The 15063-nt window shown below is 54.6% G+C and overlaps 5 protein-coding genes across 5 annotated transcripts; 3 read left to right on the top strand and 2 right to left on the bottom strand.

The window, feature by feature from the left end:
* Positions 1-434: 434 nt before the first annotated feature.
* On the top strand, positions 435-3719 carry UMAG_04291 (uncharacterized protein; the record flags this gene model as incomplete). The annotated part of the gene is made up of 1 exon (XM_011392444.1): positions 435-3719. The coding sequence occupies one exon, from the start codon at positions 435-437 to the stop codon at positions 3717-3719; it is 3285 nt and encodes a 1094-aa protein (XP_011390746.1).
* Positions 3720-4417: 698 nt separating this feature from the next.
* Positions 4418-5250, top strand: UMAG_04292 (uncharacterized protein; the record flags this gene model as incomplete). The annotated part of the gene is made up of 4 exons (XM_011392445.1): positions 4418-4430; positions 4547-4619; positions 4711-4957; positions 5083-5250. 4 exons carry the CDS (start codon positions 4418-4420, stop codon positions 5248-5250), a joined length of 501 nt encoding a protein of 166 aa, XP_011390747.1.
* Positions 5251-6211: 961 nt separating this feature from the next.
* On the top strand, positions 6212-8920 carry UMAG_04293 (uncharacterized protein; the record flags this gene model as incomplete). The annotated part of the gene is made up of 1 exon (XM_011392446.1): positions 6212-8920. One exon carries the CDS (start codon positions 6212-6214, stop codon positions 8918-8920), a length of 2709 nt encoding a protein of 902 aa, XP_011390748.1.
* A 406-nt stretch (positions 8921-9326) lies between these two features.
* UMAG_04294 (uncharacterized protein) lies at positions 9327-10073 on the bottom strand (the record flags this gene model as incomplete). The annotated part of the gene is made up of 1 exon (XM_011392447.1): positions 9327-10073. One exon carries the CDS (start codon positions 10071-10073, stop codon positions 9327-9329), a length of 747 nt encoding a protein of 248 aa, XP_011390749.1.
* A 1187-nt stretch (positions 10074-11260) lies between these two features.
* On the bottom strand, positions 11261-14001 carry UMAG_10434 (putative elongation factor 2; the record flags this gene model as incomplete). The annotated part of the gene is made up of 2 exons (XM_011392483.1): positions 11261-13778; positions 13994-14001. 2 exons carry the CDS (start codon positions 13999-14001, stop codon positions 11261-11263), a joined length of 2526 nt encoding a protein of 841 aa, XP_011390785.1.
* Between the last annotated feature and the right edge of the window lie 1062 nt (positions 14002-15063).

Consider the following 15063-nt stretch of genomic DNA (forward strand, 5'->3'; position numbering starts at 1 on the left):
TCGCTGACCTAACGTTATGCCTGGTTGGGGCTGACTGAAGTTCAGAAGATGTTTGTCCGACATCCGAGTTTATACTTTTTTTTCCTTGGGACCAGCGAAACGAGAATTTTTGAAAACACGCGAAGCAGACACGCAGTCTTGTATTGGCAACGCTGAACGCTGTGCACCCTTTCCTCCTTGACTCTCGATTGCGACAGGCCACCCCGGACCACCTACACCCACGTTCGTGCTCTCTAACAGCATCTCACAGCATCTCACTGCCTCTAGAAATCATAGTTTGTAGAGCAGACCGTGATTGTTTGCCGAAATCTTGGCATTACACAGGACGAGGACGAGGCAGCCATACAGACCCAACGAGGTGGATTCGATCTCTTCTTTAGTTCCTTTCGAACCACCTTCTAGGTGCTTCCCAGTTGCCAACAGACATTGCTATCATGCCACGATCTGCGGCATCGACGCCCGTGAAAAAGGCGATGCAGGCGCCATCAACACCCTCACTACTCGCACAAGCCCCGTTGCTTGCACCTGCTCAGTCTACGACAACTCGATTCGCGGCAGATGCGTCAGAGGTACCAGCACCATCACCATCACTGAACAACGATCCATCCTCGAGCCACGCCGCAGCATCTGCATCTGCTGCTCCTAGCAAGAGCCGCCATCGCAAAAACAAGAAGAGCATCACCGGAATCAAGGATCACTCCTCCGAATTCTCACCCTTCCAAACCATCAGCGAGGGTCGAGTCTCGCGTCTCCCGGTCGTCTTCACTCACGATGCCGACTACTTTTTCGTCGTATCCAAGACATCGGTCCGCATCTACTCACGTACTACTGGCCAGGTCGTCTCGACCCTCTCTAGCGGACCTAGTTCTCATCTCGCTCCCATCACCGCCATTATGATCAATCCAGCCAACCCTCTGCAGCTGCTCACTGCCTCTCTCGACGGGCGTGTCAAGGTCTGGGACTTTTTGGACGGAGTTTTGCTCTCGTCTTTCGACCTTCAGCTGCCCATCTCTGGTATGACTGCTCACGCATCAAACCCGAGCACAGTCTTTGTGATTCTCAAAAAGTTCCGCCACCGCGACGCAGAGACCGCTCCCAAGAACCTGTCCGAGATTTTGACTGCTCTCGACAGCGGTGCGCCTTTCAACAGCATCATTGGTCACTTTAATCTTGACCTCAACAGACACGCTCACAATCTTGCATCCATGCCCAAGTTCTCTCGCGGCGCCTCGCTGCGTCCCGAATTAGTGCGAATCGCAAAGACACGAGAAGCCGTCTCGATCGGCGTCTCTCCCAACGGCGAGTGGCTCGTGGTAGTCGGCAACGACAAGGTCCAAGTGGCAAGGACCAACGATCTCGCTTCCGGCTTTACACGATTCATATCCTCTCACCCTGGATCGCACCATCACCACAAAGAGTCTCTGACCTGCATGGCTTTCCACCCCACTGACCCGACAAGACTCGTTACCGGTGACTCGAACGGCCGTATCCGCGTCTGGTATTGCCTGCAGAACAGCTTTATGGCACCCTCCAAGGCTGAAGCAGACGATGGTATGGAAAGGCATGCTCCTTCGAGCGTGTTTCACTGGCACGCGCATGCTGTCTCTTCGTTGTGCTTCTCTCCCAATGGCGCGCATCTGTTGTCAGGAGGTGAGGAAGGTGTGTTGGTTGTTTGGCATCTCGGTGCCTCTGGCAATGCAGCCTCCAAGGAGTTTGTGCCGCGCCTCGGTGCTCCGATCGCGGCTCTCGCAGTGGCCGGCGGCCTAGACGGCAGGGAGCAGGAATATGCAGTCTCGCTCGCAGACGGGAGCATCACTTTTGTCTCTTCCATGTCGCTCAAACCCACTCGAACCTTCACGCGCATCAAAATCGATGCTTCGCGCCACCTGCCTGGCGCGTTCATCCCTGCCGACACGCCGGTTCCGCTCTCAGTACACCCTGCTAGCGGCAACCTTGTTCTCCTGGCCGGCCATCCGTCGTCGTTGCAATTTTACGACCCAATCAAGGATGTCAACACTATGGAGCTCGAGGTGGCACCTAGCAATCGTGTCTCTCGCGCTGATGACGAGCAGATCGAGCCAACACGTGTCGAGCGCGTTCTCTTTTCTCCTTTTACCTCTTCGAAAATCGCCGAAGCAGGCGAGTGGATGGTCACTTTCGATAGTCGCAATCTGTCCGATGTGCAAGGCGAAGTTGAGGTCGTTTCTGAGTCGAGTCTCAAGTTTTGGCGATGGAACCCAGTCAACCGACGCTACACGCTCAACACGCGTATCGATCGACCTCACAACGGAAAGAGACTGACCTCGATGGTTTTTTCGCCCAGCTCGGCGCTGCTCGTCACCATTGCTTCGGACGCCAAGGTGCGTACCTGGCACGTGGCTTCACGCAAGCTCAAGTCCGGCAAGGCCGAGAGCTACTGGACTTGCCGCTCTGTATTTGGCTATCGCGACCAGACTCCCACTGCAGCTGCCTTTTCTGCCGACGGATCAATTCTTGCTATTGGCCAGGCCGGACGCGTGACGCTGTGGAACCCGGAGAGCAACCTTTTGTCGATGGTGATCTCGGCACCCGAGCTGGCTGAGGGTGTGCAGAACCTGGCCTTTTCGGGCCGATATCTGGCTCTCGCAACTCGCACTACGGTGCTGGTGTGGGATCTGATCATGTCCCGACAGGTTTCTCGCAAAAACATCCAAGATGGGCTGCACGCTAAGCTGCTGTTGGCGGCTACTGGCTGGAATCATGCAGGCGAGCAGGAGGATCGCCCTGTCTTTACTCTGGTATCCTCGAGCGACACAGATGACAGAGCAGAGCACGGCTCTGTGCGTGTCGCGCAACAAGTGAAGACGGTCGTTGAGCCCGTCTCGCTTGTGTCGGACACCGAGATCGGATCGACTTCGATCCTGACAGGCGCAACACCTGTCAGCAAGGCAGGTTCGTCCGCTAGCAGGGCTGTTTTCCGGACTGCGGTGTGTTTCGTCGCGCCCATCCCTCTGCCTGCTAGGCCTCACGCTGTAGCCCAAGAGTTTGTGGCCATCACTGAGGACATGGATCTCGTCACGTTTTGCACATCACCCTCTGCGTCCGACTCGGCCACTGGCGGTACCACAGCTGAGAGTATTCGCGGTCTCTCGAACGTCAAGAAGACGCTCTTTCACGATCTATTTGGACCGTCGGCCTTTTACGATGCTCGTGCGGATGCGCCAGCCGATGACGATGAGCAGACGCTTAGCATATCAGCTGATGTCGATGGCGGTGCAGGCTCGGGAGTGGCGTCGCTGTTTTCGACGGCTCCTCACTTGCTGCCGCCTGCGACTCTGTTGTTCGATGCATTCTTGTCCAAGATGCTGCCTGCTGCCAACACGACGCCAGCCGTCGACAGTGCTACTGCGTTAGATTCGAATTCGCACGTGTTTGTCACGGACCACAAAAATGACGATGCCCAGCTAGACACCGCAATGCTGCAGGAACGAAGTGTGCAAGACATCTTGCTCGCAGATACACACGAGCTCGTCGAGCTCTTCAAAACTCAAATTGTCGTCGAAGACGGCGTTTCCAAGTCACCAGCCAAAGTCAATGGCACCAACACGCCAGCGGCATCCACACCGGTCAAGAAGGCTCAGGTCAACGGGTTTGCATCCACCACCCCTGTGTCGATAAACAAGACTACTCCAGCTGATCCAGCTGATGCTGCAACACCTCTCAGGAAGCGCAAGATGTGAAATCCAAGTCCTTTCCCCTGCGTACACAATAGGATAGATGCGTGAATTGCACATGCTTGAAAGTGTGCGAATAGTCGTGAGTGTTGGTTGATTCATCGCATCTATAGCGGGGCAACAGAAATGTTCATGATCAACCTAAGTTGATGCCGGCCAGTACGTACTGTCTCTGTTTGGGCGCCAATAAGCACGGTCAAAGTGGTTCTTGATTCGAGCTGCAGTCACCAGCAACGAGGTGTCATCATGGCTTACTTTGCTCGGGAGCAGCAAGCACACTTTGACTAGCCGTGTCCCTCTACGTCGACGGCTTTCGAGGCTCACGCCTAAGCGAGCATCTTGGAGGACCTAGGATTCCAACAGAAGCGCGCGCGGATTAATATCCATTCGTGATTAGATTTCCGTTGGCGCTTGTGCTCTACTTGCAGCAACGCATCCTGGAAACAGAAAAAATCGTGAATAACCTAGTCACGAGTCACGAATCCAGTGTTGAGATATATCCGATCCAGCGTTTACATGTGCGTTGGCAGTAGTGTAGCATCATGTCTCGTAGCTGCCGCTGATAGTCGTGGGTCAAGGCGAGAGAGTGACCAAGACTGTGTCCGAGGAAACGTATAAAGAGAGCAAGGAAGTGCAGCAACCCGCTTTTGCGAAGATGTGGTCACGCTACACCAAATTGTCTCTCACACAACAGCATCGACATCATGCCCCTCCATCGTACGTTGCCATCTCTGAACAAATCGCATAAGCACAAAGTGTATGCATCACGCTAATGCTGCAACGCTGATCATCGCTCTTCTCACCACTCTCTCCGTTGCTGCAATCGAGCACAGGCATTTACGCTCCACCGGGGCTCTTCAGCAAAGATGAAAAGCGAGAGCTGGTCAGCAGCATTGCTGATATGTAGTAGGTGCCAGTTCTGCTTCCAGCGATCTCATGCATTGTACTCTGACTGACGAGAGCGCTGCAATCGCCACGTCAAAAATGATGATCACAGCATCGGCGTTGGACTACCTGCCTTCCTCGTTATCACACTCTTCTGCCCCATCGACGGCGAGGAGGACTTCTTCATCGGCAAGCAGAGCCATGCCGAAAGAGCTCAAAGTCAAGGCAAGCCTTTCGTCCGAGTGGTTTCGCAACATCTTGCGCGTACAGTCGATGGGAAAGAACGCAGGCTGTCCCTAATCCAACGACTCGAAGATAGGTTCCGAGGTGTGTTCGAGGCCAAAAATTGCGAATGGGAGGTGAGTACATGTGGTGGGAGCAGGTCCACAGATGGGCCAGCACACGCTGTCCGCGTGCAAATTGCACCTCGCATCCACTGACGCATTGATCCCTGCTCACATCTCAACTGCATTGACTGAAACAGATCCACATCGAAGAGCCACCGGCCGACCTCTGGCACCTGAACGGGCTCAGCTACCCGGCACCAGGTACTGAAGCCGAGGCCCAATGGAAAGCGGCCGACAAATCAGTGCCGTACGAGGGTCCAACGATCGCAGATCATCTCGCTCAAAAGTATGCCGCCTCCTCGTAAAGTGCTCGTCACTCTGTGCCACAATCGTGTTGGCTGCCCGCTGTCATTTGGAGCTGCTCGAATCACATGTTGATGTGCCATTCAAGTCGTCAGTTCTGGATCACATCTACAACACTTTGGACTTCGAATCGTGGCATTCTACTGCGCCCCCCAAAAGTTGCCTGTGGAGTGCGATTGTTGCTACAATTGTGAATGACAAGGCAGGAGCACCGAGGATTGAGAGAGATGAGGATGTCCGTGCGAAATTCAGAGTCACAAAGTGAAACAGAGGCTTAGCAAGCTGCCCCGGCGAATCGTGAATTGTGAATTCTCGATTGCGGCAATAAGTTGTTGGCTGTCCGGAAATAAGTTATGGGTGGCACCTTTATTTGACAGATTCACGATCTGCTACTCGTGACTGCCGTTGTGTCACTTGCCCCAGCTCGGCTCTGCAACATGGTCAGGCTGCTCACGGCTCTCGCCTCACTTTCGCCTGCATTCGTGATTCGACCCTGGAGCCGACTGCGACGTCGAAGCACTCACGACTAGCATCCGCTTGCAAGCACGGAGATGGTCCTGCTGTGAAACCTTATCCACTGACTCATGTCCTCGCATCCTCTTTTATTTTCTCTCTGACACCTTGTGCTAAGCAGCGATTGCTGTAGCGGCACACTTTGACATCCGAATCGCGTTGCTCAGCTTCGGCATCAAGCTCGGTCCGAACAAATTGGACTTACCGTCCTGTTAGCTGGTACATTCCGTCTTTGGATGACTGCCACAGTCCGGCTTGAATTCCTTACCCGAAGCACTGATTCTGCTCCACTTGACACCTCGTAGCTAGCACACTGGCCCTGGCTACCTTGTTGCCTTATTGCCTTGTTGCCTTGTTGCCTTGTTGCCTTGTTGCCGCCTTTTTACGAAACCACCATCAATCCGTCTCATCACCACCTTAGACTCAGCCCTCAGCGGCTAGCTTGTCATCATGGTTGTGACCGCCGCTTCATCCAACGCTGACAAGCCCCGTACCATAAACCGTTCCTGCATTCAATGTCGAGAACGCAAGATCAAATGCGATCGTCTTGATCCTTGCAATCACTGTGTCTCAAAAGGTATGGGCAACGAATGCAGACACGAGCTGCGAAAGAAGAGGGCAAAGAACAAGCGTCCCTTTCCCAAACGCAAGAGCCGCATCGCTGTTTCTTCGTCATCAACCTACAATCTCACTTCAACCGCTCAACCAAGCCGGTCCAACGCCAGTCCAAAACGGTCACCGTTGGCTTGGGCTGAACGACCCATGACATCTGTATCGCAGCACAGCGAGCAGAGTCAAACACCATCCAGCAGTTCCGGTCGTGTCATTACTCCCAACACGTCGTCCTCCTTACATGGCTATGTCAATCCTGCAAAGTTCGGCTGCTCCAACACGGTATCATCGCTGCCGAAGCCCTCCTTGCCCTCCTCCTATCGCGACTCTCAGAATGGAGGCTATTCCGACACGGGAGATGCAAGCATCGATGACTCAGACGGCGATGGGTACGAATCTCAACCCGACGATCGCCTTCACCTGATCGAGGCTGATCAGCTGATGCATATCAAGAGTGCACCACTGTACAGGTGTCCTTTTGCCCTCAAGGACGTCTACGCCGAGTGGCGCGCCATGCCAGTCGAGAATCGTCGTAGTCTGATCCAAGAGATTCGCTGCGCTCTACCGAGTCTAGCTCAGTCACTCCGTCTGCTGCATGATGTCTATGTGCAGCGCCTGCAATCCATCCAGGGTAACATTGTTCACGTCCCCACGATCCAGGTGGTGCTGACCGAGATGCTAAGCGAGCCAGACTTCGAACAGCGCGACCGCTATGCCTTTGGCCATATTACCACAGCCCTCATGGTGATCTTTTGTTCGCTAAGATACGCTCCGCTCGACCGCACCTATACCTGGGGCCGATCTTCCAGCACCGGCTCTCCGGTCGAGCCGCTTAGACAGAAGGAAATGCGACAACGAGAGCGCAAGATTTTTTCCCTCGTCAAGCGCATCCAACACTTCGAGTCAAGCTTTGCTTTCGGAAGTGTTGCGGAGCTTCAGACGGCTGTACTGATGCTGGAATGCGGCAAAGGCTCGGCAGCCTATCAGGACATGCTAGCTGATTGTGCTGTTCGCTCTGCCATGCGCATGCGCATCCATCGTCTCGGATCATTCGAAAGGTTGCATGGAACCAAAATTCGCCCTCAGCAAGTGATCACAGTGGAAATGGCCATTCGCTGCTGGTGGTCACTCGTCCGACGCGACTGGAGCCAGAGCAACAAGAATCGCTCGTATCGCATCTCTCCTTTGCAATTCAACACACGGCAGCCTTTGAATCTGTTCGACGATGAACTTTTGCAGATCCCTTGTCGCCGATCGCACCTTCGCTCTACTTGGACTCCGGTGAGCTATTCATTTGCAACCACTGACTTTGCGATCATGACCCGAACGCTGGTCGATCAAGTCAACTCGCAATGCGATCTCGATGACGGGCCCGACTCTGCACAGGGATGGGGCCTAGCCTCGGTGTTTGGACAGCGACTCTCTGCCGTCCAGCGCGACTCGCTCGATCGTATGTTCCAATCGCTCGTTGCCTCTTTTCCTGCGCATTACTCGCTCGAAGCGCGCTACGAGGTGATCGGTCTTGTCGATGTCGAGAGATGGCTGTTGCATCAAAGGCTCTTTCACCTCTTCCTTACGCTGCACATGCCGCTTGTTTCCGAGGCTACGCGACCGCACGGTAGCCTCATGTACATGGCCGGTCACATTCTCGATATCCAGGAAAAGGTGGCCGATATCTGCACCCGCCTCGACAATTGTCATCTGCACACGCTGCAAACGCTGCGTGCGTGTCTGGTGCTGCTCCTCGATCTCTTTTTTGCGCAGACGCCCGTCAACATTAGTGGCCTCTCGCGGCTCATGACTCGCAGAAAGATCACGGCTGCACTGGAAAAAATCCCTACAGACGTAATTCCGAGCACAAGCAAGCTTCTGATTCGACTGGTGCATCAGCTGCTTAGCCTGGAGAATCAGCAGCATCAGCTACAGTTCGGCGTCGACGCTTCCGCCGGCGATGCACACTTGAGTCAAGCTGCTGCTGCAGACGAGACGCCACTTCTAGATGCGGCCGGACTGCTCCATCGTTGGCATGCCACTTGCCAAATTCTCGATGTGCTGCTCAACGAAGGTTACTGGCGCTCACTCCGTAAGAACCTGCGCGAGCTCGATCAGGACTCGCTGATTCCGGACTGGCTGCGAAAATCGTTGGGCGACGAGTTCGAAGATCCGAGCCGGATTGCACCGGCGCAAGAAGAGTCTTTGCTAGCAACAACGCACGTTTCCACTGCACAGTCAGCCACATCAGCACTGTCTGCATCTTCTCTTGCGCCTGAAACGAAAACAGAAGCTCCTTATGCCACCTCGTCGCAGGCGGCGTTACCTTCATTTGACAGTGCTGATCTTTCGCTTACATTCGATCCAAAGCTACTGAACAATCTCGACGATCTCAACGTCCTAGACTTGCAAACTGCCGGCGAAACGTCTCAACTGCCTCAACTCGACTTGGATCTCATCGGTTACCAAGACTTTGAAGGTTTTGGCAATGCAAGCCAGTCGGTTGACTTTGCAAAAATGCTCAATGAATGGCGCGTCGAGGTTCCGCTGGCTTAGCACTTTGAAATTGTTGCGATGCAATGTTTGATGGGGCTCAATCGTGATCGTTGTCGCAGCTGTCCAGATGGTCCCAACGTAGTGTTTACCAAGCAAGTGTTGTACTTCTCCATTGTGCGTCCTGTGCATTTCAGGGTTTCAACATCGAATTCAACAGCGAGTGTGTGGTGAGACTCGCTCTCATTCTGTGTCGGCAAACGTACTCGCCAAGCGTTGGCGGTTGATACAGTCTGATGGTCAAGATAGGAGGTGTTCGTCGAGCCACAACATTGCGACCTGAGGCAGCCGTAGATGATGGCGGAAACGGCGTAGGTGGTATTCATCTCGGCATGATACATTGGAGAGGCAGTCAAAAAGAGTTTCGCAACCGAACGTGTCGTATCCGTGATGGGCGTCCGTAGTGCACTTACTTGGACTTGGCTACGGAGCCGTTGACCGCCCTCCACTGGGTGCGAGCGCCCATGATAGAGGAGGCGCAACCGGCTAGGCCCAAGATTCCCTCGTCGAGGCCAAGAATGTCGGCGCCAGTAGCAGGGATCAACCAGTCGAGCGCGTCCTGCGTCATCTGGTATCGAACCGCCGCCTGTTCGGTCGAGATTTGCGCGATCTCAATCTTGCGCTCTGCTTCCTTCTCTGCGGTAGCTCGAGGACGCTTGGCGCTGGCAGCGCGTTGTTGGAGAACGTAGGTCTTGTAGCTTCCCGAAGCGAGCGAGAAAGTGAGACCGAGCAGCCAGAATCGAGCCGCGTTCTTCGAGATCTTGTCGGCAGTTGCTTTTTCGAACGTGTAGACCTTGGCGCCGTGGATCCATTGAAGTGTGTCGAGGATGAGATAGAATCCATAGCCAAGCTGTCGACCAATGGCAGCGTACGAGACGACAGGGTCCTGGATGGTGGTGGCCTTGAGAGCGGCCTGGAAGTGCTCGAGGAACTTTCCGACACGCATGAGTTTACGGCTGAGACCAAGCTGCGACTTGAGAGCGGTCAGACGAGCCACAGTCTCTTTGGTAGCGCCCTTGCGGTACTCGTACCACGCGAGAAATCGAGCTGCATACTGGATGGTACGGTAGGTCTTGTCCCTACCGACGGTGGTCGACCAGAATCGCAGCAGCTGCGAGAGGTAAGGGTGCAAGATCACCTGCTGAAGGGCTGACATGCTGATCTGTGAACGGTGTTGGTGATCCAGATGATGGAGGCGGGAAGAGAGTTGAACCGAGAAAGCGAGATAGTCGTGAGTGCAAGTTCAACTGGACTCTGTGACTGTCTGATAGCGTCTTTAGCGCTGCCTGCCCGTGCACATCTCGACTGAATCACGATTCACGAATTACCGCCGCTCGCAAGCTTGCGTCTCCCGCTACTGCGTCTCGACTCACATTTCACATTCAAGATTCACGATTCGTGATTGCATTCGTGATTCGTGATTCACGATTCCAGCTCGTTCGCTCTGACAGTCACGAGGTGCTAGTGCACATACACAGTAACTATAAATTGCAACGGCCGAACAAATTCCCCACCAGAGACAGTCTAGATCGAGGCAATACAAAATTGATTGATACCAGCCAAGCCAACACGTGAAAAGAAGCCTATCGTGTATCCTCTTGCCGAATTTCGGCAACAATCGTGAATTTGGTCCGCACCCCACGACCGCGTAACTCGTCAGCTTCGCTCAACAAGACAATCACGAATCTCGATTCGTGTATGTGAATCACAAAGTGCTTCGCGCTTCTGGGTCTAGAGCACCGCGCGACCCGTCTCCCCACATCCAAACGTCGCCACGCCATTCGTGATTGGCAAGCAAGAAATTTACAAACAAAGGCCGTGCCGTAGTAGTCCCAGTCACGAGTGAGTTTGGATAGTAAAGTTGGCGCGAACATCGTGCAACAGGACAACCTAGAAGCTTGCTCACTCGTGACTGGTTTCGTGAACTTGTCTTCTTGACCTTGTGCTTCGAGGCCTCCTGGCTTCTCTACAAGATCCGGCTTTGCCAGTCAAGCCCTGACGCCTGTTTTTTCGCGTTGTTGGCGAGCAAAGCTTTTGCGTATTGTCATAATCTCAGAGGCAGCTGCGTTACACCTGGCTGGTCAACCCATGTAGCCTTTCTGCCCGTTGGTTAAGGTCCTCCCCTCAGCTGCTCACCTCGACACTTCCAAAATTTTATGCTCTAGCGCAACCGCACTCACTCGTTCACTCCAGACTCATTATTGCACGAGAAACGCATCAGGGAGAAAACATGTAAATTTTTTAGAAACGCTGCGAGGCACAACGAGAGAGTGTGACGCCCAAGGAACGTCGCACGTACAGCGCACCAATGACACCATGAGAGAAGCTTTAGGTCCAACACATTTAAAGCTTGTCATAGTACTGGTCCAGCGCAGGGATGTTCTCCTTGAGACCCTTGCGCTTTCGGATGGCGGTGACAATGTCGAGCGTCTTACCGGCCTCAAGAGGAGTTCCGGGCAGGAGCTGCCAGTGGTCGAAGACGGACTGAGGGAAAGCCTGACCCGAGGTGGCCTGTCGCAGATCGGCGTTGAAACCGAACGACTCGTTGACGGGCAGGTAAGCCTTGACGGTAACCATCGGGGTACCGACACGAGGCTCCTCGGAGAAGACGTGGCCACGGCGCCTGTTGAGGCACGAGTAGATACCACCAAGACCAGAGTCGGGGCACTGGATCTCGACAAGGTAGACGGGCTCCTGGATACCGGGCTGAGCGAGCAGAGCGGCAGCGTAGCAGACACGTCGGCAAGTGGGGATCAGCTGTCCACCACCACGGTGGATGGCGTCCGTGTGCAGGGTAACATCGAGGATGTTGAAGCGCGTACCACGCATGGGCTCCTCGGCGCAGACACCCTCCTTGGTGGCCCACTGGAAGGCGGCGACACACGAGTCCTTGATTTCGTTGAGGTACTGAACACCCTTGGTGACATCAACGAGCAGGTTAGGGCCCGTAGTCTCGGGACCGAAGCACCAAATCTTACGAGCGTCAGTCACGTCCCAACCGAAGTCGTCAGCAAGGACACGAGCACGGGCCTTGAAGTCGTCACGAGGAGTCATCTTGCCGGCCTCAATGAGACGCGAAAGCTCCTCGTCAATGGGCTGAGCCTTGACAAAGAGACGGTTGTGCTTGTTCTGCGACTTGGAGAGGGCGACCATCGACGATTCCGCCTGGACGGTCTCACGGTAACCAACGACGGGATCCGAGATCTTAAGAGGAATCTGGGCATGGTCCTCTTCGAGATCCTTGAGGACAATCTCGAGGTGGAGCTCACCAGCACCGGCAACAATGTGCTCACCGGTTTCGGCGATCCAAGCCTGTACACAGGGGTCCGACTTGGAGAGACGCTTCAGACCTTCGACAAGCTTGGGCAAGTCGTTGGCGTTCTTGACCTCGACGGCGACCTGGACGACGGGCGAAACCGAGAACTTCATGACCTTGAGGTTGTGGGCAGTCTCGGAGCTGGTGAGGGTACCGGACTTGAGCAAGAACTGGTCGACACCGACCAGACCAAGAATGTTACCGGCGGGGCAGTCCTCGATGGGCTCAACGTAACGACCCATCATGAGCACAGTACGCTGAATCGACTTGACGAAGAGGTCTTCCTTCTTACCGGGCGTGTAGTTGGGACCCTGGATACGGATCTTGGGGCCCGACTTGACGGTGCCGGAGAAGATACGGCCGAAGGCGTAGAATCGGCCCTTGTCCGAGGTGGGGACCATCTTGGAGACGTAGAGCATCAGGGGACCCTTGGGGTCACAGTCACGGATACCGATGGCCGACTCGTCATCGAGGGGACCCTCGTAGAGGGTCTCGACACGGTAGCGCTGCGCAGTGACGGGCGAGGGAAGGTGGATGACAATCATCTCCAGAAGGGCGTCACCAGCGGGGAGGAACTTGCGCATGGCAACCTTGAGGAGCTGCTTGCCCTCGAGGTCCTGCTCATCCTGGGTGAGCTTGACCTCGAGCTTTTCGAGGATCTTGGGGATCTCGTCCTTCTTGAAGTTCATGATGGCGTCAAAGACACGGAAGATGGGGTCGAGCACGAACATGTTGAAGGCACGCTCAAGGGGCTTGCCATCGGCATCAGTGTCCTTGGTGGTCCACTTCTTGGTCTTGGGGTTGAAGAAGTTGTCGCCCCAGAGCTTGACCATCATCTTGTCCTTGTCGACACCGAACTTCTTAGCGTAACGGTTGGCAAACTGGCGGAGGGTGAAAGCCCAGCCGTGGAGACCCGAAGCGAAGGCGACGGTTCCCTTTTCAGGATAGACCTGGCTCTCGCCGAGCACGGGGTCGTTGTAGGTGGCGATAACGACGTTGACGGACTCAATGGTACGCATAAAGGACTGGTAGAGGTCCTCCTTGCCGACCTGCAGCTCGAGAAGAGCACGGTCGACCTTGTTCAAGCAGACGACGGGCTTGATACGCTCGGTAAGCGCCTGTCGGAGCACGGTCTCGGTCTGGACGCAGACACCCTCGATACAGTCGACAACAACCAGGGCACCGTCAGTGACACGGAGGGCAGCGGTAACCTCGGAGGAAAAGTCGACGTGACCGGGCGAGTCGATAAGGTTGATCAAGAACTCGTTACCGTCCTTCTTCTGAGAGATGGCCTCGAGGGCGTCCTTCTCCATGGGGAAGTACATGGAGATGGCGGTGGACTTGATGGTAATACCACGCTCCTTCTCATCATCACGGGTGTCCATGAAACGAGTGTCACCAGCCTTGGCACCGGCGATAATACCGGCCTTGGAAACGAGCGAGTCGGTAAGGGTGGATTTGCCGTGGTCGACGTGGGCAATCACCGACATGTTACGAATGTTGGTGGGCTTGTCCATGAGGCCACGGATCTCGTCGACGGTGAAGCTGTAAAAGTGCAACGCAGAAAAAGGTACGGGCGAATGCAACAACGGTCAATACATGTTCTGTGGCCACACCTGCGGAACAGCACCGCCATCCCGACCAGACAAGTTGCTCAAGGATGAGACCTGTCGCGGCAGAGAAACGAGATCGAGCCTTATCCGCCTGAAAATGGGCACGCGGCGTGGGGTGGGGCGATGACGCGTGTTGTCAATACTCACTTAACCATCTTGACTGAACACTAGCGTCGATGCGCTGAGGAACGAGGGAGATGGGTAGGATGGGGTGGAGGGGAGGTTGGTGGAAGAAGGGGGACAAAGTCTGATACGGTGGTTTCTACCTCAAGCCAGCCAACGACAGCGGCGACAGCGAACACAGTCTTGAAGCTGAGAAATTTGCGGTTGGACAAGGCAACGTAGAATCATTTAGACAAGTGCGCCGACGCTTTTCCTCGAGGCAGCAGCTGAGTCTGAGCCCAGCCACTGTCTTGAGCTCGCATGGGAAAATCCAAGAGGAAAAAAAATTTTAGACAGAGCAACGCGCGAGAAAGAGAGAGAGGGAGTGCCAGAGTGAGGAAGCGGCATACCTGCCATAGCGAATGACAAGCCGTTCATCTTGTCAAATTTTCTCGCCTGCTCAGCGCAGCCCGCAGCCGGCAGCCGCAGAAAAAGAAACCCCTCAGGCCGCTTTTGGCTTTATGCCTCTGTTCAGAAGCCCGATTCGCCCGCCTATTCTTTTTACCTTGTTTCCAATACAAATCCTGATTCTCGTGATTAGTCAAGGTACACCAGACCTGTATTCTGAGAAGAACTGCGCACAAACCAACCCAACACCTGACACTGGCGTGCTGCCCCATCTCTATCTGTATTGGCCTCTGTTTCTCACAGGCCCTTGCGCGCACAGAAGCAAGCCAGCGACTCAGCACGTCGTTCACCTTTTTGAGTGTGTGAGTGAGCTTCTTGCTCGTTTCCAACAACGAGCAACACACTCGCCGCTCGCACATGTAAAGACTAGTAAGATCTCCCTGGTTTGGGGAGCAACAGTAGTAGCAACAGTCACGAGTCGTTGATGGTTTCAACCGCAACTCGGCCTTTTGCAGCCTGATCAGGCTAGCGACGTCTTAGATTATGTAGCGCTCACCCAGACACCTGGGGCCATTGACTCAGGTAACTCACAGACTCTACCTCAAATTAACTTATTAGAAGTTCGTGACAGAAGGTCTGGTCTGCATGCCGTTGCCGCAGCTGATAGCGAATCAATCGTGAATCGCTTGAACTTTGACTCTCGGTTT

Source organism: Mycosarcoma maydis, chromosome 12 (assembly GCF_000328475.2).
Source record: "Mycosarcoma maydis chromosome 12, whole genome shotgun sequence".
NCBI classification, from domain to species: Eukaryota; Fungi; Basidiomycota; class Ustilaginomycetes; order Ustilaginales; genus Mycosarcoma; species Mycosarcoma maydis.